This window comes from Rhinolophus sinicus, linkage group LG02 (assembly GCF_036562045.2).
Source record: "Rhinolophus sinicus isolate RSC01 linkage group LG02, ASM3656204v1, whole genome shotgun sequence".
NCBI lineage: Eukaryota > Metazoa > Chordata > Mammalia > Chiroptera > Rhinolophidae > Rhinolophus > Rhinolophus sinicus.
The window spans coordinates 93,523,579-93,543,004 of record NC_133752.1 but is presented as its reverse complement, the minus strand read 5'-3'; the positions used below and the strand labels follow the sequence as shown (position 1 = coordinate 93,543,004).

General features: G+C 34.6%; 1 protein-coding gene across 10 annotated transcripts in view; it reads left to right on the top strand.

Moving 5' to 3' along the window:
- NEBL (nebulette) overlaps positions 1-19,426 on the top strand; it is a 341,852-nt gene that overhangs the window by 265,489 nt on the left and 56,937 nt on the right. For 7 of the 10 annotated variants that reach the window (XM_074324852.1, XM_074324851.1, XM_074324856.1 and 4 more), the window contains 5 exons: positions 4,937-5,050; positions 6,750-6,851; positions 10,717-10,821; positions 13,091-13,198; positions 17,149-17,259. The exons of 2 other annotated variants lie outside the window; for them this stretch is intronic. In XM_074324852.1, coding sequence (XP_074180953.1) covers positions 4,937-5,050; positions 6,750-6,851; positions 10,717-10,821; positions 13,091-13,198; positions 17,149-17,259 — 540 coding nt within the window. The remainder of the gene's footprint in view (positions 1-4,936; positions 5,051-6,749; positions 6,852-10,716; positions 10,822-13,090; positions 13,199-17,148; positions 17,260-19,426) is intronic. One more of the 10 variants, XM_074324854.1, reaches the window with a different exon arrangement.

Below are 19,426 nucleotides of genomic sequence, written 5' to 3'. Positions count from 1 at the left end.
ATAAGTATTGTTTTTAAATTGTAAGGGATAGTCATTGGTTTGGAGAATGTCTGTTTGGAGTACTTCCTGGCAAGTACTCTCTCCACCAACCTTCTTACATCCAAGTATTGGCTTAAATGTCCTTGACTTGCCAATTTAAATTGTATGACTGTCTCTGTTCTTTTTCTTTATAGTTCTTAACATAATTTTTAATCATCATACATATATATGTGTGTTTTAAATATCTACTTCACTCACCACATAGCAGGCTCCATGGGGATGGGATTTATATGCATATAACCCGCCATTGTAGAATGGATGGCATGTATTTGGCTTCAATAAATATATGTAGACCAATTAAATTTCTCTAGATCATCCAGATTTGGTGCAAAGTCAGACACATATTATTTTGTTATGAAAATGAGGGCAGGGATATTTTGTCTAACATTCAGATGCAAAAGTAGTACTAATTTTATGGCAAGTTCTACATAAAAATCTGTTTACACTTTCTGAATTGACAGTGTTTAGCACCGGTTTATCCCAAACTGGAAGGAATTGATGCCTACAGATATGTGGCATTGTGTTGTTTACTTTTCCTTTTCACTGATAATTAAAGTATACTTATTTTTGGAAAATATACTCAAATTTTCCATTTCTTTCCTAACATTTGTTTCTATGGCTATGATGAAAAGCTTTCATTCAGGGTCTGCTTTATTCCTGCCTTTTTTGGCTCTTTGTGAACCTGAGCCATAGATGATGTCATGAAGCCCGACACCCCTCGTGGGGAAAGCTTTGAACTCCTGGGTTTAAAAGTCCAGCTTCGGACTGCTGACACTGCTTTGTCCAGATGCAGTTCCGAGGAACTGGTGTAAGTTATACCATTGTAGTTAGCAGCGCCAGTATTTTCTCCAGGTACGGGCCTCTAGAAGCCCTGCTAAACCTGTTAAATTCTTTATAAAATGTTTATGATTTGATCCTATATACCTATCCTATATTTTTAAAAAATTGGTAGATAATCAGGACAGTTAGTATGATATTCATAATGTAAACAAATAGGTGTAAGTGCTTTTCATTTGTTTCCAAAATCATTGATTTAGGTATGAGAAATAACAGTGTCTTAAAATCATGGCAGAGTTACCCAGCACCCCTTTCTGTCTCAAATGGTCTTAAAACTGGAAGGGAGATCCTTTGTGCCATGGTTGAGTCACCAGTTATAATCAGAGGAAAGTATTGCCTTGATCCCTTAGGAGATGAGAGTGTGCATGAAAGAGGTACACACTCAGATGTGTGAACTGTGGGTTGAAGATAAGATAGAATGGTGGGTGTGCTCATGTGTGGTTCATGAGTGAACCAGTCAGAAGGTGAGTGATGGGAGCCGTTTAAACCATTCGGCTATTTTCTTAGTTCACTTATGTGCAAATCTTACAGAAATAGGTAACAAACAGGTGGGTGTCAGTGTCTGGTAAATGTATTTTTTTAAATATAATGTTGTTATTTTACTTTGTGTTTAACTAATGAGGGAAATTCTTGCATTTTTTTTTGCCTTAGCACTTTTATATCAAATCATACAGTTACTTACTGCAGGTTAGAATAAGAAAAAATTCACAACACTTTGCCTATTATTATATTCATTAGAAGGATATGAATGACAGGTGTACTTTAAATAATTAATCTCATGCTACAGAAATAACCTGGAAAAGTTAGACAGCTTTTTAAAATTCAAATTTTAAGGTGTATAGCCTAATGCATAACAATGGTAGAAATCTTCAAAGATAAAGTTCTTATCAAAATCTATTACAAAGCTATTTTAACACAAAACACATCTGTGTTCATTTATTCACCAACTTTTTGATGTAGTGACAAGTCTTTTCTTTACTAAATCAAATCTTTGGTTTGGCGTTTTGTGTTGTTTTTCTTGCAAACCATACTCACACTGAATTGTCTGTGATTTGCATTTTGAAAGACATTTTGTTGAAGATATAGTGTTGCTCTGAGTTCTAGAACCTTCTAGATTATTTATACCCTGTGCCCCTGACTTTTCTGGTTGTCTTGACTACCCCTAATTTGACAACAATTTCTTTCTAGGGAATTGCCGTCATTAAGTCTCTCATAGAAATAACATCATTTTCATGGAAATAATAATTCTCTTACCAGTAAATTTACCAGTGTTTGAAATATTAAAATAAATGTAACTATAATAAGTACAACTAGCATAAATAGGATTAGGGACAAACTCTGACTCTTAGCAAGCTACAACAACATACCTAATGGCAGCAGAAGTGCTGGAGCTTACTTTTAAACCATTTTTAAGTGTGAGGGTGATTCAATCAGATTTGCTTTTACAAGAGATGACTGACTTCAGTCTTGACGGAGTGCAGCTGGGTCATATTCCCAGCCTCAGGTAGGAACTCAACACAGGCTCAATGTTTAATGGACAGAGGAAGGAAGGAATCATTTCAACGTGGATTGGTTATTGCCTTTCAGAAATACACCTTTACTCAGGAAGAGCAAGTGCCGGGTTTAATGACAGATGAGTATTTGTCAGGTGAATTTCCAAGTAACACCTGCTCCGTGTGGCCTACGTCTTGGTCTTACCAATACATCGTTGCTTTGGGACTACCTACTGGGTGCGCCAAGAGACAGTACGCTGGGCTTTCTGTGCGCAAGGATCGTGCAACCTGTATTTGCCACGCTAATAACCTACATAACGGAGACACTCATGGTGCCTGGGGTTGGAGACTGTGAATCACTGAGGCAAAGCCTGATGCGAGGCCACATTCCATAGCAGGATCAATTAGTTAAATAGCTACCAGCTGAGAGTGTTCAGGGTACCGTGGCTGTCAGTCAGAATGCTTTACTCAGTAAGTCGAGAGTGCTGGTGGCTGGCCCAGTCAGCACTGCCATTCAAGTGGAAGGAAGTCAGTTAAGAGCGTACATCATCATTGTTGAGCGATACCCCTTAAGCACTAAAAACCTAGAGACAAAAGCACTGATTAAAATACTGTGAAAAGTGCCATAGCAGAGAGGTGTAGAAGATGCAGAAACAGTAAGTAAGCAATAGAACTGTGTGTTTAGGAAGGATCAAGTGGGGGAAACCTTTGCTTTGTGCCAGCTACTGTGGAAAATAGTGAATGAGATCTCAATTTACTCCATTGGTGATATTGTCCCTGATTTCAAGACATAAAATAATATTTTTTTTAAAGAGTTTTTCTTGTTTTAGAGTGGTCTTACCAATTAATTAGCATAATTGAGGTTTTGCTTGAATTTACAAGGCAATATGAACATCAGTAAATTATTATTAGCAGATGGAACCACAACAAAAACTGTTTCCTATAAACCATCTTGAAATATTTTCCAACTGTATTCCCACCAAGATTTTCACTAGCTCTCTCCCATAGGTTCCAGACGTGTGTCCCTGAGAGAGACCGTCACCCAATACACACTCAATTAAAATAGCCATCCATAAATTGCTTCTTAATAAAAACTTTAAGGCACAACCTTAAGATGTATGGCTAGTGGTGCAGTAAGAGAATATTGTAAGAAAACAAAATATTGTAAGAATTATAATATTGTAAAAATATTATAAGAGAACACAACAGCTTACTTTTGCTTTTGAAGTCTGTGCATCCTTTCCCGGCTACCAGAATCAAAGAGGGTCTGAGATTTGAGTAGGTAGTTTTTTCTGTTTGTTTTTGGTAAAGAACTTGTATTTATATTCTATTAATTATCACAACATATATTCACATATTTATCCATGGAGAAAAATACAGTTTTCCAGAATAGCTTGATAATCTTTTCTTTCGTTGCCCTAAGACTACTTAAGACAAGAGAAAAATAATATAGAGTGAATATTAGAGAGTTTTGGTGCTGAATACAAATAGGGAGTAAAAACAGAGAAATGAAAAAATGACATTGATTAGACTCAGGACATTTCAGAAAATGTAGTCCCTAAAAATGAATTTTTGAATAAATGGGAAATGATGAGAAAAACTGTGGTACAAACCATGTCCTGTATTTGGAATAATTACCTCAGGAAAATTCATATTCAAATTCTGGTGTTTAAGATCCCTTTTTTAAATGTGGCAACTTTAATTCATTTTTGGTCTAAATTTCTAATTGACCATAGATTATAGTAATGCAGAAATGGAAAGTGACATTTAAAAATCCTGAGATTTTAGGTGAAGGGATTAAGAAATACAAATTGGTAGTTACAAAATAAGTTTGGGGATGTAAAGTACAGCATAGAAAATATAGTCAATAAAATGGAAATAACTATGTGTAGTGCCAGGTGGGTACTAGACTAGTTAGGGGGTCACTTTTTAAATTATTTAAATGTCTAACCACAATGCTGTATATCTGAAATTAATATAAAATAATATTGAATGTCAACTGTAATTGAAAAATTTAAAAAGGGGTAAAAAGCTAAAGGGGAATTAAGAGGTTCAAATTTCCAGGTGTAAAACAAATAAGTCATGGGGATGTCATGTACAGCATGGGGGAATAGTCAATAATACTGTGATAGCGTGGGACAGCGTCAGATGGTTGCTGGACTTGTCATGGTGATTATTTCTTTAGGTATATAAAAGTTGAACAATTATGATGTACACCTGAAACTAATGTAATCTTGTATGTTAGATATATTTAAATTAAATAGAAATCTTTTAAAAGTCCTGAGATTTTACTGCATAATTCTTGTTAATAGGACTTGAGTTCATGCCTAATTGCATTTATGATCAATGCTCAAGTAGAGGTTGTTTTTTTAGTAAAAAAATTTATGCCTAATTAAGCTTTATACAGGGGCAAATACCCGGAATTTAAACTTTGCTATCATTTTTGTTTTTAAGGTAGCTTTTATCTGATCTAATTAAAAATCAAATGTTATTTTGAAAGCTTGAAGATAAGCTATTTAATTTAAAGATGTGCTATTTAATTTATCCTGTTTTTTCTTTCATGGCAGATTAAATACAAAGAAAAATTTGACAATGAAATGAAGGATAAGAAACATCATTACAATCCCCTTGAAAGTGTGTCTTTTAAGCAAAATCAGCTTGCCACAGAGCTGGCGAGTAATGTAAGTTACTTTGTGTCTCATGACTGGTAATTCATAGAAAATTATTTTCACTATCTTTTGATTCTTGTTTACTCAGAATTGGCTGTGTTGTAATTATTGATACTTAAACAAAATCACATAATTACGGAGCAATTTTACTTGAAAACATTAAAGCATATTTTCCTGAAACTTTTTTGAGAAAAATGTATTATTGTAATTTACTATTAATGGTTACTGATTACTAATTAGTTGATAAGTAGGAATAGTATTGCTAATACAATTATTATATCTGATCAAGAGTAGAAATATATTACAGTTGTATAGAAAATAGTGTGTAGTTATCATAATTAGTGGTCATGTAATTATGCCCACAAAATGGGGCTTATTGTAAAGTGCTGCCTGGTATATTGTAGTTTATCATAAAGAAATTTTCAGAAATTGTATCTGTAATGGCTTATAATTTCTTTTTTATCCATTGTGTAAATACTGTGAACTCCTTCACAAGATTTGTTTTCATTTCGTATTTTTAAAAATAATCAAGTTTTAATTTACAGGAAAACTTGCCAAATTTTTATTAAAATTAGTCAGAGTGAAAAACAGAAACATGGAGAAAAACTAATCACTCTGCTATAGTTACAGGATGTATATACCACCTTTTCAAGTATTAATTATTGTTGAATTGTTGCTTTGTTAGATCATTTAAACCTTTCAACTTCTGTCATATCCCTCAGATGTAGTATATCTCACTTTCACTAGTGTTTATGGAAAGTATTGTTTTATTTGTGTTCGTTAACCAACTTTTGTTTGTTACCAGCAACTGAAATGGGTGTTTCTGTCTTTTAGGACCACTGGAATATCAAACTGATTTCTTCCCTCCCTTCCTCCCTCCTTTTTTTTTTTTCTTCCTTTCTCTCTTTCTTTTTTTCTTTCTTTCTTTCTCTCTTTCTGTGTGGGTAAAAATGTAAAGCATATAGAGTTAGAATATATTAGATTGGTGTAAAAGTAATTGCTGTTTAAAAGGTTAAAAATAATTGCAAAAACTGCAATTACTTTTGCACCAACCTAATATTTAAAGGAAACGAGCATAATGCCTGCTCCCTTTCTTAATATTATACCTTCATCTTTCTGTGTCTCAATTTCCTCATCTGTAAAATGGAGATTCTTAAAATAATTACCTACTGGGGTTGTGGAGATTAAATACGCTGCATATAACATGTTTAGAAAAGTGGCATACAGTAAGTGCTCAATATATTTTGTATTATTAATATTTTATTATGATTACTAACATTATTGTAGTTTCAAAGCAGTTAGTAAAAAAAAAAGGGTGTATATGGCAATAACATGGAAAATACTTAAAAGCCCTACAATTGCCCCAAGGCATAATTGAAATACGGTAGTAATTTCTAAAGAATAAAGTTACTATTCCCTTTAAGTTTTGAAAGCAGAATTTCTGTTAAAATTACTTGATTCTGTTAACATCACCCTTTTTGAATATATAAACAATAAAAGTAATTAATTAAAATATTTTCAGGTCTCCAGAAATAACTTTTTTTTTTACTCATTTAGTAGTAAATGAGCACCATCTAGTGGCTACTTGCAAATTCATCTGTCAATTTTCCACTAGCTAGTTCTTGAGGATGTGTTAAACATGGTAATGGCAATAATGCAGGAGCATAATATTTTCTTCTAGATGGTATTTTGTCCCATGTTATTTTCATAGGTGAAGTACAAGAAAGACATTGAAAATATGCATGATCCAGTTTCAGATCTCCCGACCTTGTTTTTTGACCATGCTTTGAAAGTCAGCAAAATGCTCAGTGGAGTAAGTAGGTTGTTTGATGGCAGCTGTAGATGTCCCTGGGCTCCCTGGAGCCAGTATGCCTGTAGCGCTCACGAGCGAGCTGAGCGCACCTGCTTCCTTAGGCGTGCCTGGGCGTCGCTGCTCCTGGAATAACTACCTCACTGAAAAGTAGTGGTCGGCTGGCTTCCATCCCACCAAAGCTGTTGCTTTGCAAAGGGTTGGGTTTTGTTTGTATGTTTGTTTTTTGCTAGTTCTTTAGTATCTCTTGAACGCAAACTTTCCTGTTGAACACCTACGCTTCAAAGTGTTTGGGCGAGTATTCTTTCTGCCTTCTTCCCATTTCTTCATCTGTATTCGACTGAAGCCCCTTGAAGGTCAGGCTCTTAAGTCAGACATATTTTATTTTCTGCAGGCCAGAGAAGAGTGTGTGGGTCTTAATAGGTTTCAGTAACGTAAAAAATTGTATTTTCTCTGAAAATAAATCCTAAAGGTTTTTATGTTGACACAGTACATTTAGTCTTGTGAAGTTTCCCATGTTTTCTTTGATGCAACCAGGAGAGGAGGTTGATTTCTTCATGTCCTGATGAAAATACTTGGGTATGCTTGCCAAGAGGTCATTTCGTCAGAACTCACCTCCTGAAACCTGTTTCAAACACTTAGTGATGTCACTGACTCTCACCTGGCTCACCTGTGCCTCCATTTCTTACATCTCAGAATGTTCCATGGTGATGACGAACTCTTAATTTGACCTTAAGTTATTTCTATGACTATTTTAATTACTCACTCACTCACTCACTCACTCACTCAAAACTATCCAAATTTATTGACTATCTGCTTTGGGCCAGGTACAGATCAGATGGAAAATTGTGCTGGGCAAGGAATGTGGAAAAGTGAAAAGAGTTGTCTTCAGGAGATGTGCCTACAGTCATGGATTTAAAAACCTGTAGTCAAAACCTGGTTCCCAATGAAATAATGAGATGCAGCTTCAGTTCAGCTTTAAAAATGTCTATGCTTGGCTTTGAGGTATTGAAACTTCTGTTCATTATGCTATAATCTTCCTTTCTCCACCACCACCACTGCTGTCATCCTTCAGGCATGCATTGTGCATGTAAATAATTCATACTCGCAGATATTTTTAAATTAATTAATTAAATTATTTATCTCTTTTTATCACTGGTCCTTGGAGGAAAAGCAGCCCGTCATACTGTCCAGTCTGTTCAGCAGAGAATGAAAGTTAGAGAACTGTCAGGCCTAGAATTAGACTCAGTCCCAGGACACTTAAGTCATGCTGTCCCCCTGTTCCAGCGCTCATGTTTCAGTTTCACGTTTTCCTCCATGACTCGTAGGTATGCTTCTAAAATCAGTGTGTGTCCATTCTTTGAGCTGCTTTCTTCAAGTTCAGTCTTTGGCATCTATTCTGATCTTTGTGCTGGCATCTTGCCCTTGATTATTCCTCATCCACACTTGGTTTAAATTTCCTTAGGACACAAGGATTCATATGTAAATAAGCCAGTAAAAATATCATGGGGGTAGTTTAAAATTTGGTAGCTGGAAGAATGCATGACACTCATAGGCAATATTTCTTTTCAACAATATTGACCTTTGGTTTATAATGGTGGCAAAAAGAATCATAGTTTAATATAAATTGTTTCTAGCATGTCTTCAACAGAGAAAACCCAGCAAAATCTCATATATTACGTTTATTTCATGTACCATTTATAAAGTTTAAAACTTTGTTTAGATGGTGCTTTTGCCTAGATTAGACTTTTTTGCACCGTTGAAAAATTGTGATTTAATGATTCCTTCATGGGAGAGAAAGTTTAAGACTCTATGAATGTGTTACTCTGAAGTACCTATTTATTGAAGTTGTATGATAACACATTGGTTCAAATTGATTGTACATTAGAATTGCATTCTTTTAATTTTTAATGTAAAGAGAATTGGAATTTTGTTGATTTATGAAGGCAACTTAATTTTATTAAAAGTTGACTAAGAGAATGCTTAGTAAAAAGACATTCTGCCCAAATTACTTGCCCATTTGTTATAAATGGCTGTTTTTAAAAACCTCTAAATATCTTTGGTATAAATCATAATTTTTTAATTTTAACACTAATGAAATTAGTGCATATGAGTTCGTGCAGCCATACTAATTACATTTTTGAGGGAACATTTTCTCCTGGAAAACAGAGCTCTAGTAGCTTTCAGTTTCTTTTATAACTTTGCATAAATTAAAAATATATGGATTGTGTTACTGTCAGAAACTCCCACTAGGAGGCAACAGAGACTTATACAAGGAACAGCAAGTATTAAAAATTCTTTTGCAGTTCTTCAAGTAGGTTTTCTTTATTATTATTTTTTTTTTTTAAATAGGAGTTTCTGCTATTCTCTGTAACTAAAATAGATCATTGCCTTGGGGACAGTACTAACTGACTTTTCCTCAGTACATATCCATTATTCCAGACATAATATCCTAGGCTTTATTAGTTATAGATTTTAACTCATTCCGGAATAAGTTTGAGCTTGTAACATTCAATTTATGATTATTTTATGAACATATGTTATAAAATAACTTCTCATCAAATTACAAAGTCGCTAAGCATATTGAGATTATTTTTTATTTCACTTTATTTTAATTAGCAGAGGAGTCAAGATTGAGAACTTGTTCTCTTCAGTCAAGCTGTGCTATGTGAAATTTTCAAGAGCATCCTGGGGCTTTTTGTCCCTCACTTTATTCTCGTTAGAGTTTTGGAGGACACATCTTGGTGCCCTCGTCGCCTGAAAGCGCCTCTGCAACCAGAGGTGTGTCCCTCTGGAACAGCAGTTGTCATGTGCATCCTTCCATCTCTCCTACCCTGGCACTGGGCCTTCCTGTTTCACTCCCAGATAGCTGGATCACCTGCTAACACCCAATGTCAAATTTTGTTATGGCAGGACTTTTCCGCTCTCTTTCAAATGCCGCTTACCTCTGCTTCTACTTTACACAAAATTGCCATTTTCACTGAAATCCTCCTTGCCTAACGAGCAACCAACTTTAGTTTAAGCCTCTGCAGGCTTGAGTCGTTGAGAATTACCACTTACCTCTAAAAATCTTTCCCAAATAGGGCAAAGTAAGTAAGTGTCCAAACTCCAATGATAGGAATTATGAAGTAATTTTCATCTTACTGCTGCCTGTTGTACTTAGAGTGGTACAGTTGCCAAATTTGGCGTCCTTGTCTATTCTGGTCTCTTCCAAATTTACCTTTCTGTCTGTATGTTTACATAGTAGTCTTAATTTAATAATTTCTTTACCTTAAAAATTCAACCATCTGTACCCAGATTCCTCTTATAGGCAGGCATCTCCTACCTTCTCCTTTTAGGAAAATCAGTTGAATTATTCCTCACTCTCTCATTTTCCTTATGACCACCAATCTTCCTCATGGCTGAGCCCTTGTATACAACTTTCTTTCTCTCTGCCTCTAGCTTTCCTTTCCTCTGTTCTTTCCTCTCTTGTAGACACTATTACACACATTCCTGTTCCAGGATAAGGGCAGGACAGATTGCCTCTATCTTGCCCACCTTGCCGGCTCACTCTAGTCCTGTCACTGGCTTTTCCATTGCCACTCCCCAGTGCTGTGACTGTCTTTCACCTTGTCTTTACAGCTAATTGTCGTCTGCTTCTCTTGACTGTTTCATATGCTATTCACAATGACTACCTAGAACCGGTCCCTCTTACGCTGTCACTTTATCTCAGTGTCAGAAGCCCACACAATCAGCTGACTGCGGATGGGGACTGGATAGCCGCTTTGCAGCTCTGTTGGCTTGTGGTTTTTCGGTTTGCGTACCTAAGTCCTTCGTACTCTAATCAGCCTCTTTTATTCTGAATTGATTTTCATGTTCTCTGTTTTAGCGAGAGTATAGAAAGCTTTTTGAGGAAAACAAAGGACTGTATCATTTTGATGCGGACTCTGTGGAACACCAGCATCACAAAGACACGTCCATGCTCCAGAGTCAGGTAGGCGCTCTCCCTGCCGTGCACCTTGACTGAGGATGTGTAGCTGCTAAAAGGGACTCATCTGCACCTGAGAAAGGGACCATTGCTCCGCCAAATCTCAAACTGTACCCTCTCCGTGTTTATTGATGTGGGGAAGTTTGAACCATGTTTCAATGTAAAGACGTTTTATAACATAAAGAACTTCACACAATTTAAAACTTATGCATGAATCAGATGATCAAATCTCATGGTGATTTCAATTTTTATAATGTACTGATTTGTGTACTTTTATAGTGTACATTTTGAGCTGCCGAACTGATTTTCCAGGCTGAAAGTTGATCAAATTCTCAGTTCAATTATAAGTGATATTAAAACAGGAAAACTGTCTTACCAGTGTATGCTACATTAATGTTTCTGTGAACTTCTATTTACTCCCTGAAAGAAATTAAAAAAAAAACTTCTTCCTTGCACATTTTAAAGTTGATATCTATATATTTTTTATTCTGAGTTTCAGTAGTTGCAAAAGATGTCATTCCAGCATCTATTAAGTTAAATTTTATATCATTCTTTTATGTATGTATGTATGTATGTATGTATGTATGTATTTATTTATATTGGGGAATGTTGGAGAACAGTGTGTTTCTCAAGGGCCCATCAGCTCCAAGTCATTGCCCTTCAATCTAGTTGGGGAGGGCGCAGCTCACTGGCCCATGTGGGAATCGAACTGGCAACCCTTTTGTTCAGAGCTTGCCCTCCAACCAACTGAGCCATCCGGCTGCCCCGATATCATTCTTTTAAATGTATCCTGTGGAACATAATTTCCATAATGATTTAATACCCATCCTCATTTATTTAAAAAAATACACGAACCAGCTTTTCTTTGAGGTTTGGAAATGTACAGTTTTTTCTTTTTGCATTCTTTCTTTCATTTCATTTTTCCCACAAAATTTTATTCTAATACATTATGTTTTTAATACTTCACACATTTTCATTGGTCATTCTATCATACTTCTCTGAAACAAAAATATGCCTATAAATAGGAATTTAAAAATTTGATATATTTTCTGCCACCATAAAATTCTAAGTATTGAAAATTTCCTTTTGGATTTAATTATCATTATTGTATATAACTTAAGAAACAATTTCATAATTATTAAACATAAAAACTTTAATAAAAATACATTTCTGAATGAAATGAATCATGATCAAAACTTTTCTATGAATTTAATTTGAAAAGGTATAGTGCTAAAAAAGACAATCACTCTGATAGCTTCCATATAAGTTTAGTTTTTGTTATTAGTGTATGAAAAATATCGATCATTTTATGAACTGAAATAAGGTAAGGATTGGTTGTAATTGGAATAAATAATTCATGGTGTGATATTAAATAATGCAAGTGAAACTGAAAGAAATTACATAAAAGTTCTGTGTGTATTCTACTCAAAGTTGATGAAAAAATTCAGCATTCGTAGAGAACATTGTCCTCTCTTTGACAGAAAGATAGAGAATCACAGCTGTGTTTTCCCTGTCATTCATGATTTACTGATAGACAGTCCAAGCTATCACAGGGCGCTCTGCGCGCGCTCTCTCTCTCTCTCTCGCTCTTTCTCTCTCTCTCTATATATATATACATATATGTATATATATGTGTGTGGATATATGTGGGTATGTATTTTATGTATAAATGTATGGGTGTGTGTGTATACTATGTATGTATGCAGATATAAACCCATATATATGATGTATATCTATATATCTCAGCTATTTAAATACTTGATACAAGTTCTAGAACTGCATCATTTAGTAGTTCTAAGTTATTTTTATTTCTTAAAAATTGTATATATATTCTATAACCTGTTTACTTTAGTTCCATGTCATTAACCACTGGGAACCAAGTGATCAACCTAAATGTGATTTTAGAAGATACTGTGTTTCCCCAAAAATAAGACCTAATTGGACCATCAGCTCTAAGGCGTCTTTTGGAGCAAAAATTAATGTAAGACCCGGTATTATATTATATTATATTATATTATATTATATTATATTATATTATATTATATTATATCCTGTCTTATATTATATAAGACCCGATCTTATATTATATAAAAATAAGACCGGGTCTTATATTAATTTTTGCTCCAAAAGATGCATTAGAGCTGATGGTCCGGCTAGGTCTTATTTTCGGGGAAAGACAGTAGGATGATTAATTTTGGACATATTTCCTTTATGTTACTTTATTTACATAAGGGCTTGTGAGCGTCATATGCTTTTTATACTGTTTTCAATAAAGGTTAAGTACAAAGAAGAATATGAGAAAAATAAGGGGAAATTGATGCTTGAATTTGTTGAGACACCATCGTATCAAGCTTCAAAGGAGGCTCAGAAGATGCAGAGTGAGGTGAGTCCCTCTGGTTTGTTATTAGCTGTTTAACACGTATTTGATGTTTTGTCATTTCAAGGAACCAGAAAGTGGTTCAGAATGTTTAGTGGGTTTAGAGGACCCTGCCTGGGAAGACCCAGGGAATCTGCATTCTCAACCCAGCCGCCTTGTCTGGGTCACTGGGATCCTCTGGCCCTTAGTTTTCCTCATTTGGCAAATATGGATATATCAGGCCAGGTGAGCTCTAATATCCCTCTCAGCTCTCATATTCTGTGATTTTAAAATTGACATTTTCAGGTTGTGTCCATGTAAAAACTGTGATGAGTAGAAAAAAAATGAATAGAAAATGAAGAACTGGTTGTTTTATTTACCTTTCTTTCAATGACAATAGAACTGACGTTTATTAAATACTCTGTGCTAAGTAATATACTAAGTGCTTTATGTTTGTCAGCTCATTTAATCCTCTTAAGGGAATGATGGTCGGTAGGCATTATTCCTAGATTAATAATGCATCCATTGAAATGAATTGTCTTACCTAAAATTAGGTATCTAGTAACTGCCAAGGTTTTAGGACCTGGTCAAAATCATGAATGCTTTTCTTTTCTCTGTTAGCTTATTTAATTGATCCTCTACCACCCCCACCCCCCACGGTAAACAGTGACGTGAAAGTTTCAAAATATCAAGAGATGAGATCAGTTAAGAATTTTTTTCTACTTACCCACTTTATTCTCTATGTAAGATAATGCTAAGTCACAAATATTGCCCACACTGGTTTCACTCTGTCCCAGTAAGATCTCTTCTGAAGTTTTTTTTTTTTCCTACATTTTTGGGGGCAGATACCAGACACATAAGGTTTGTCTGCAGCCAACATCCCAATTCTTTGGGTACAACGAAGTTATCACTTCAAAGGGACAGAAATAGCGGCGGTAATGTCAGCCGATTACAGTTTTAGTGCTTCACTCCAGGCATACTCAGTGGGCAAGACCTTTTCTATTCTCCAGTAACAACAGCAAAACAAGAGGAATGATAACTTCTGGACAGTAAAACTCTCATAGGAATTTTGTAAACATTATATGTGCTGTTTGTTGAGATGCTGTAATTTATCTTCTCAAGGAAACGGCACTTAGATATTTCTGTGTCTTGTTGGATTGTCTCAGTTAATTTCTTCTTCAAGAAAGAGAGGAGAAAATACTTATATTTTTATGTCTTATATCTTCTTAAGCCAATTAAACACCCCCAAACACACACACACACACACACACACACACACGCCAAATAAATGTATACAAGTGGGCACTTTGGTCGTTATTGCTCAAGCAGTAGTTTGCCATATCCAGAAGTGTCTGGGCACTGATGGTAACCACTTTGAGCACCTCTGGTAATTGCAGAAGTCAAACGTGACTTGTATTCATCTTTGTTATTGGTATATATTGAATATTACAATTTTAATGCAGTTGTTTTCCTTTCTTAAAATGTGTATACATTTTTTGGTGCCCTGTGTGTGTGTGTGTATAACTATATATAAATATATATGTATATATAAATACATATATATGCGTGTGTGTGTGTATATATATATGCATATATATTTGCTTTTCAAAGAATTGGCAGAGTAGACTAAATTGTCTTCATTTACATGAAATGCTCAGTTTACTTTCCACTGGGGATGGACCCTCAAATGAGAAAAGGTTTCCCAAGTACAAATTCCACTGTACAGATGACAGGGACTTTAAAGGTGCCCTCAGCACTGAAAAAATGCTACACATTCTACGTAGCTAGTTTCCTTGTGCAGATTTTGCAGTCTGATAGCTAGCACTTGACTTTTACCATTGTTATGGCTCCAGAGAACAAGAGGAAAATTCAATGTTGACAACTGAAAAAAAAAATCATTCAGATGAACTAATTAACTGCTTTCGGTTGGCTGTTTCGACAACAGGTGTAAGTCAACTTTAAACTGTAGGTATGCATTTAGTATATGCTGTGGAATTCACTTACAGTGTGGCATGTGTGCACCTTTTGTTAATATTGGCTTTCAATTTTTGCTATTCTGATTTCTTGTATTGTCACTAGCGGGAAATTGTCCTTTGCAGAGGCTGAGACGTTTTTCCCTTCATTTGCAGCCATTGGCTGTTCGATTTTTAGGCTTAGCAGTTATGTTTCTGCTCAGCAGGGCTTGAGGAAGAAGAAATCTTTTAATAGAAAATATCTTTGGACCAAATGTACACTATAAAGATTTATGCTATGTAATTTATTCTGTATAATTTAGCATACACATATATGCTAGAAAAATAAAATATCTAAACATCTTAGTTTGACAAATTTTGGTGGTGTGAAAAATGTCTTTAAATACGGGACCAATGAAGTAGATACAAAGCAAACCATCTGGCTTAGAGATGGTGTTTACTCCTTGGTAAACTTGACCATGAGCTTCTCAGCAAGGTAAAGGTAAGTACTGATGATCTCATGAAAGGCCACTCTTATTTTGTTATATGCAATTCTGCTTCTTCACTTTCTTCTAATGCCAGATGTACATTTAATCAGTGTTTTCTAGAAATCTCTAAATATGGCTTTGAATAGTTCTTTGTCTTCTGTTTCACAAATAGAGCTCTCCTAACAAAAAACAGACTCAAAGTTTTTTTTCTAAGTTATATACTAGCCAGTTTTAGTCATAATCAACCTTTCTTAATGACTTACTTCAGTAAAATATTTTTTTTCAGAGGAGAAGGGCTTTTTGAAGTGAAATATCTGAAATAAGTAAACACATATATAGTTATATTTTACTTTTTTAAAGAGTCATATTTGGCCTGGAAATGCCTTAGATTCAGCCCTATAACTGTATTATCTCAGTTAGTTTTACCTAAGAGGATAACCTCTCAATATTGTTCTTTGGTGTGTCTGCAGTTCCTTTAATTCAGAATGTTTTCAATGCAACCTTTTAATTAGCTTTGTTAGCTTTAGTATTTACAGACCATCCATTGTGGCCTTTCCTCTGGCTATACCCAGACTATTTGTTAAATAGCCATATGTAACACAAATGTAGGTGGGGAGGCAGTCTGTTCTCTTATCCTCCCACATGGTTTGTAGAATTTCTTTATACAATCACTTATCTCTGTAATAAGTGTATAATGAACCTGGCAATAGCTTTTCATTTTGCATTAATAATAATCCCATGTAAAATTTGTTTTTATCATCTTTGTGATGCACTTTGAATAAAATATTTAGTTGGCAAAATCTGGGCTCTTGTTTGGCAAAAATTTCACATGGATGGACATTCTTGTTATTTAGAGAGACTGTCTTTGTAGTCATAAAGCATGGGTTTCCACTGATTTTCAAATGCATAGCTTAAATGGTAGAATTTAGAACAATTTGTGAGATTCAAGATAAGAGTCTCCTCACAATGTGACTGGATTCATATCAAACTCCAAAGATGGTAGAGAAATATTCTGAATGCCAAATCCTTCAAGGATAATCTTCCCCTTCAGCTTCCGTAACATTTTAGCAATGGTCTTTCCTGAATTCACAAAACACTGCCAGTGAGAGGGATGGTGAGGAAATGAACACTAATGTTATTTTGGTTTAAGTGGGCTTCCATGCTGTCAGATTTTCTTCCAGTGGATGGATCCACTCCCTTTTGAGTGAATCAGTCAGGTGATCCAATCAAATAGCCAACCTTATTGGTTCTCCTCCTCAGATTGGCTGATGTCGAACAGTAACAGTCTATAAGATGTTAAACAGCCTCACCCACAATGCTTTCCCAGAGGGTGTGGTTCTTGATGATTCTGCTTTTGGTTGGTAGAATTCTAAAATTTATGGCAAAATTGGAGTTATTTTCCTGTTGATAAGAAGACTGAAGTGGTAGAATTATATAAAAAAAACATCAATTTTGTTTCAGGAGACTCTTGTTCTATAATCTTTTTAACAGTCATTAATATTTTCTAAATTTAAAATGCTCTGGTCTTATTTAACAGAAAGTGTACAGAGAAGATTTTGAGAAGGAGATTAAAGGAAGGTCATCACTGGATTTAGACAAAACTCCAGAATTTTTACATGTAAAGTACATCACCAACCTTCTGAAGGAGGTATGATTCTGCTGTTTACCATTAAATACTGCAAAAGAAAACTGAAAACTACAGAAATAACCTTGGAAATATTTACTTAACAATTCTCTACTAACTCAGTGAGTTTTAGATATAAATCCATTACTCTTTCCCTCACTCTGACCTTTAGTAATAGAGTTTTTAATTTTCATATTAGAACCAGCTTTTTCTGTAACTTACCTGTAGCATTCTCATGACATTTGACACCAGAAATGAGGTACTCATGTGTGAAGGTCTGGATAAACGGTACACTATTTATAGGTAGTTTGTGTTCTAAGTAAGGAAAAAATGGTATATTTAGTATATAGAACACAGGAGCTCATGTCCATTTTTTAATTTTATCTCAGCAGGATTTTTCCCACAAACTTAGTGGTGCATTTGGCTCACAATTAGTGTATTAAATTTATTGAACATGGGGTTGGCCAGTTAGTTCAGTTGGTTAGAGCATGATGCTCGTAACACCAGGGTTGCTGGTTCGATCCCCGCATGGGCCGGTGTGAGCTGCACCCTCCACAGCTAGATTGAAACAACTACTCGACTTGGAACTGATGGGTCCTGGAAAAATACACTTAAAATACAAAAAAGTTAAAAAAAAATTAAATGGACATTAAGGTCCTCAAATCTAACAATTGACAATACCATGTTCATAGTCCATCCCTTTAAAATTTTTGTCTTTTTTTTTTTTCTTTTAAATGACTGCAAAGTAATTAGGAGCTTTTCCAACTCTCTATTTAAATAGATTCTTTTACATGAAGGAAAAGTGTTTGAGAACTCCATTTCAGCCTGAATTTTGAACTGAAGAAATTATTCCTGAAAGACATATCTTAAACCAGTGAAATGAATGCATATCATTACCTACATAGACGCACATCACTATGAACTTCTTAAAAACCAAGTGCCAACTGGTTTTTACCGTTAACTTCTTTTATACATTTAACGTGACTCACTGTTATAATATATGTTGGGCTGAAATAGGCACATAATTTATGGAAGAGTTCTCTTGCTGCCTTACCTTTTCTCACTTTTCATTCTTATAAAATACTTTGAAGTTGAAGGCGAGTCACTTGGCAACTTCCTGGTATTAATTGTGTTCCATTTAAAAAATACGTAGCATTTATGTGAGTTTTTAAAGGGGGAATCTTTTCATCATGTACATACTAGTGACAATGTGAGCTCTATTTTGAGATCCATAAATGATTTTAATACAATACCATTGCCTTTTTATTTTACTCTTTCTTTTTGAGAGAATCTTTTTTTAGATTTATTGATTTAGCATGTAGACCTCAAGATAGAAAAAAAGGCCCAGAAGAGTGTGATTAAAATTTTTTTAATTAAGTTATAGAGATGTCTAACTTTAAAAAGGGATTCTTAGTGACTTAATGAAATGGAACTTCTCTTTCTAAGTATTTAGCTTTAAACTGTCTTTGCATTTTTTTACTTTATTATGGTTTTTATATTTATGTTGTCATTAGAGTGTTCAAAGTATCATTTTATACTTCATTTCACTTGATTCCCCCAATTTCTCTTTATCATTGGTAGAACTAGTATTTTTATTTTCATTTTGCCTTTGTGGAAATCAATGCTCAGTTACTTCAGCTGCTCTTGAAGGTCACATGACCATATAATTGGAAGAACTCTGACTTTCCTCCAGGTCATTTGACACCAGAGCTCTTTCCAAAATTACATGTAGGTCATTGCAATGTCTTATAGGGGATTAGTTAAGCAGAGGACCGGCTAATTTAATTATACTGGCCAAAGAGAAAATAACATGAAATGAACCCTAGAATTAACTGGAACATGATTTCTTATCATTAAAGGAAGTCTCATGTTTCATCTGGCAAGTTAGTCATAAATGCAACTTAGTTGAATTGGATTAAGAGATATTTATTGTTTTCAGAATACAATTAGAAAGAAAACAAGAAATTCATTAACACACACAAAAAACAACCCAAGTTATATATGCATTAAAGTCATTTGGATCTACTGAAAGTATAACATTAAAATAGATGAAATTCAAGCTACATATTATCAATCTGTAGGAAATTATTTGGTTCTATGAATCTTTGAATAAAATGGTAACTTTTTAAAAATACTGGCTACATCAATCCTTTTGATTTTGTAGTTTTTCATTCTTTTTCAACTATGTTCT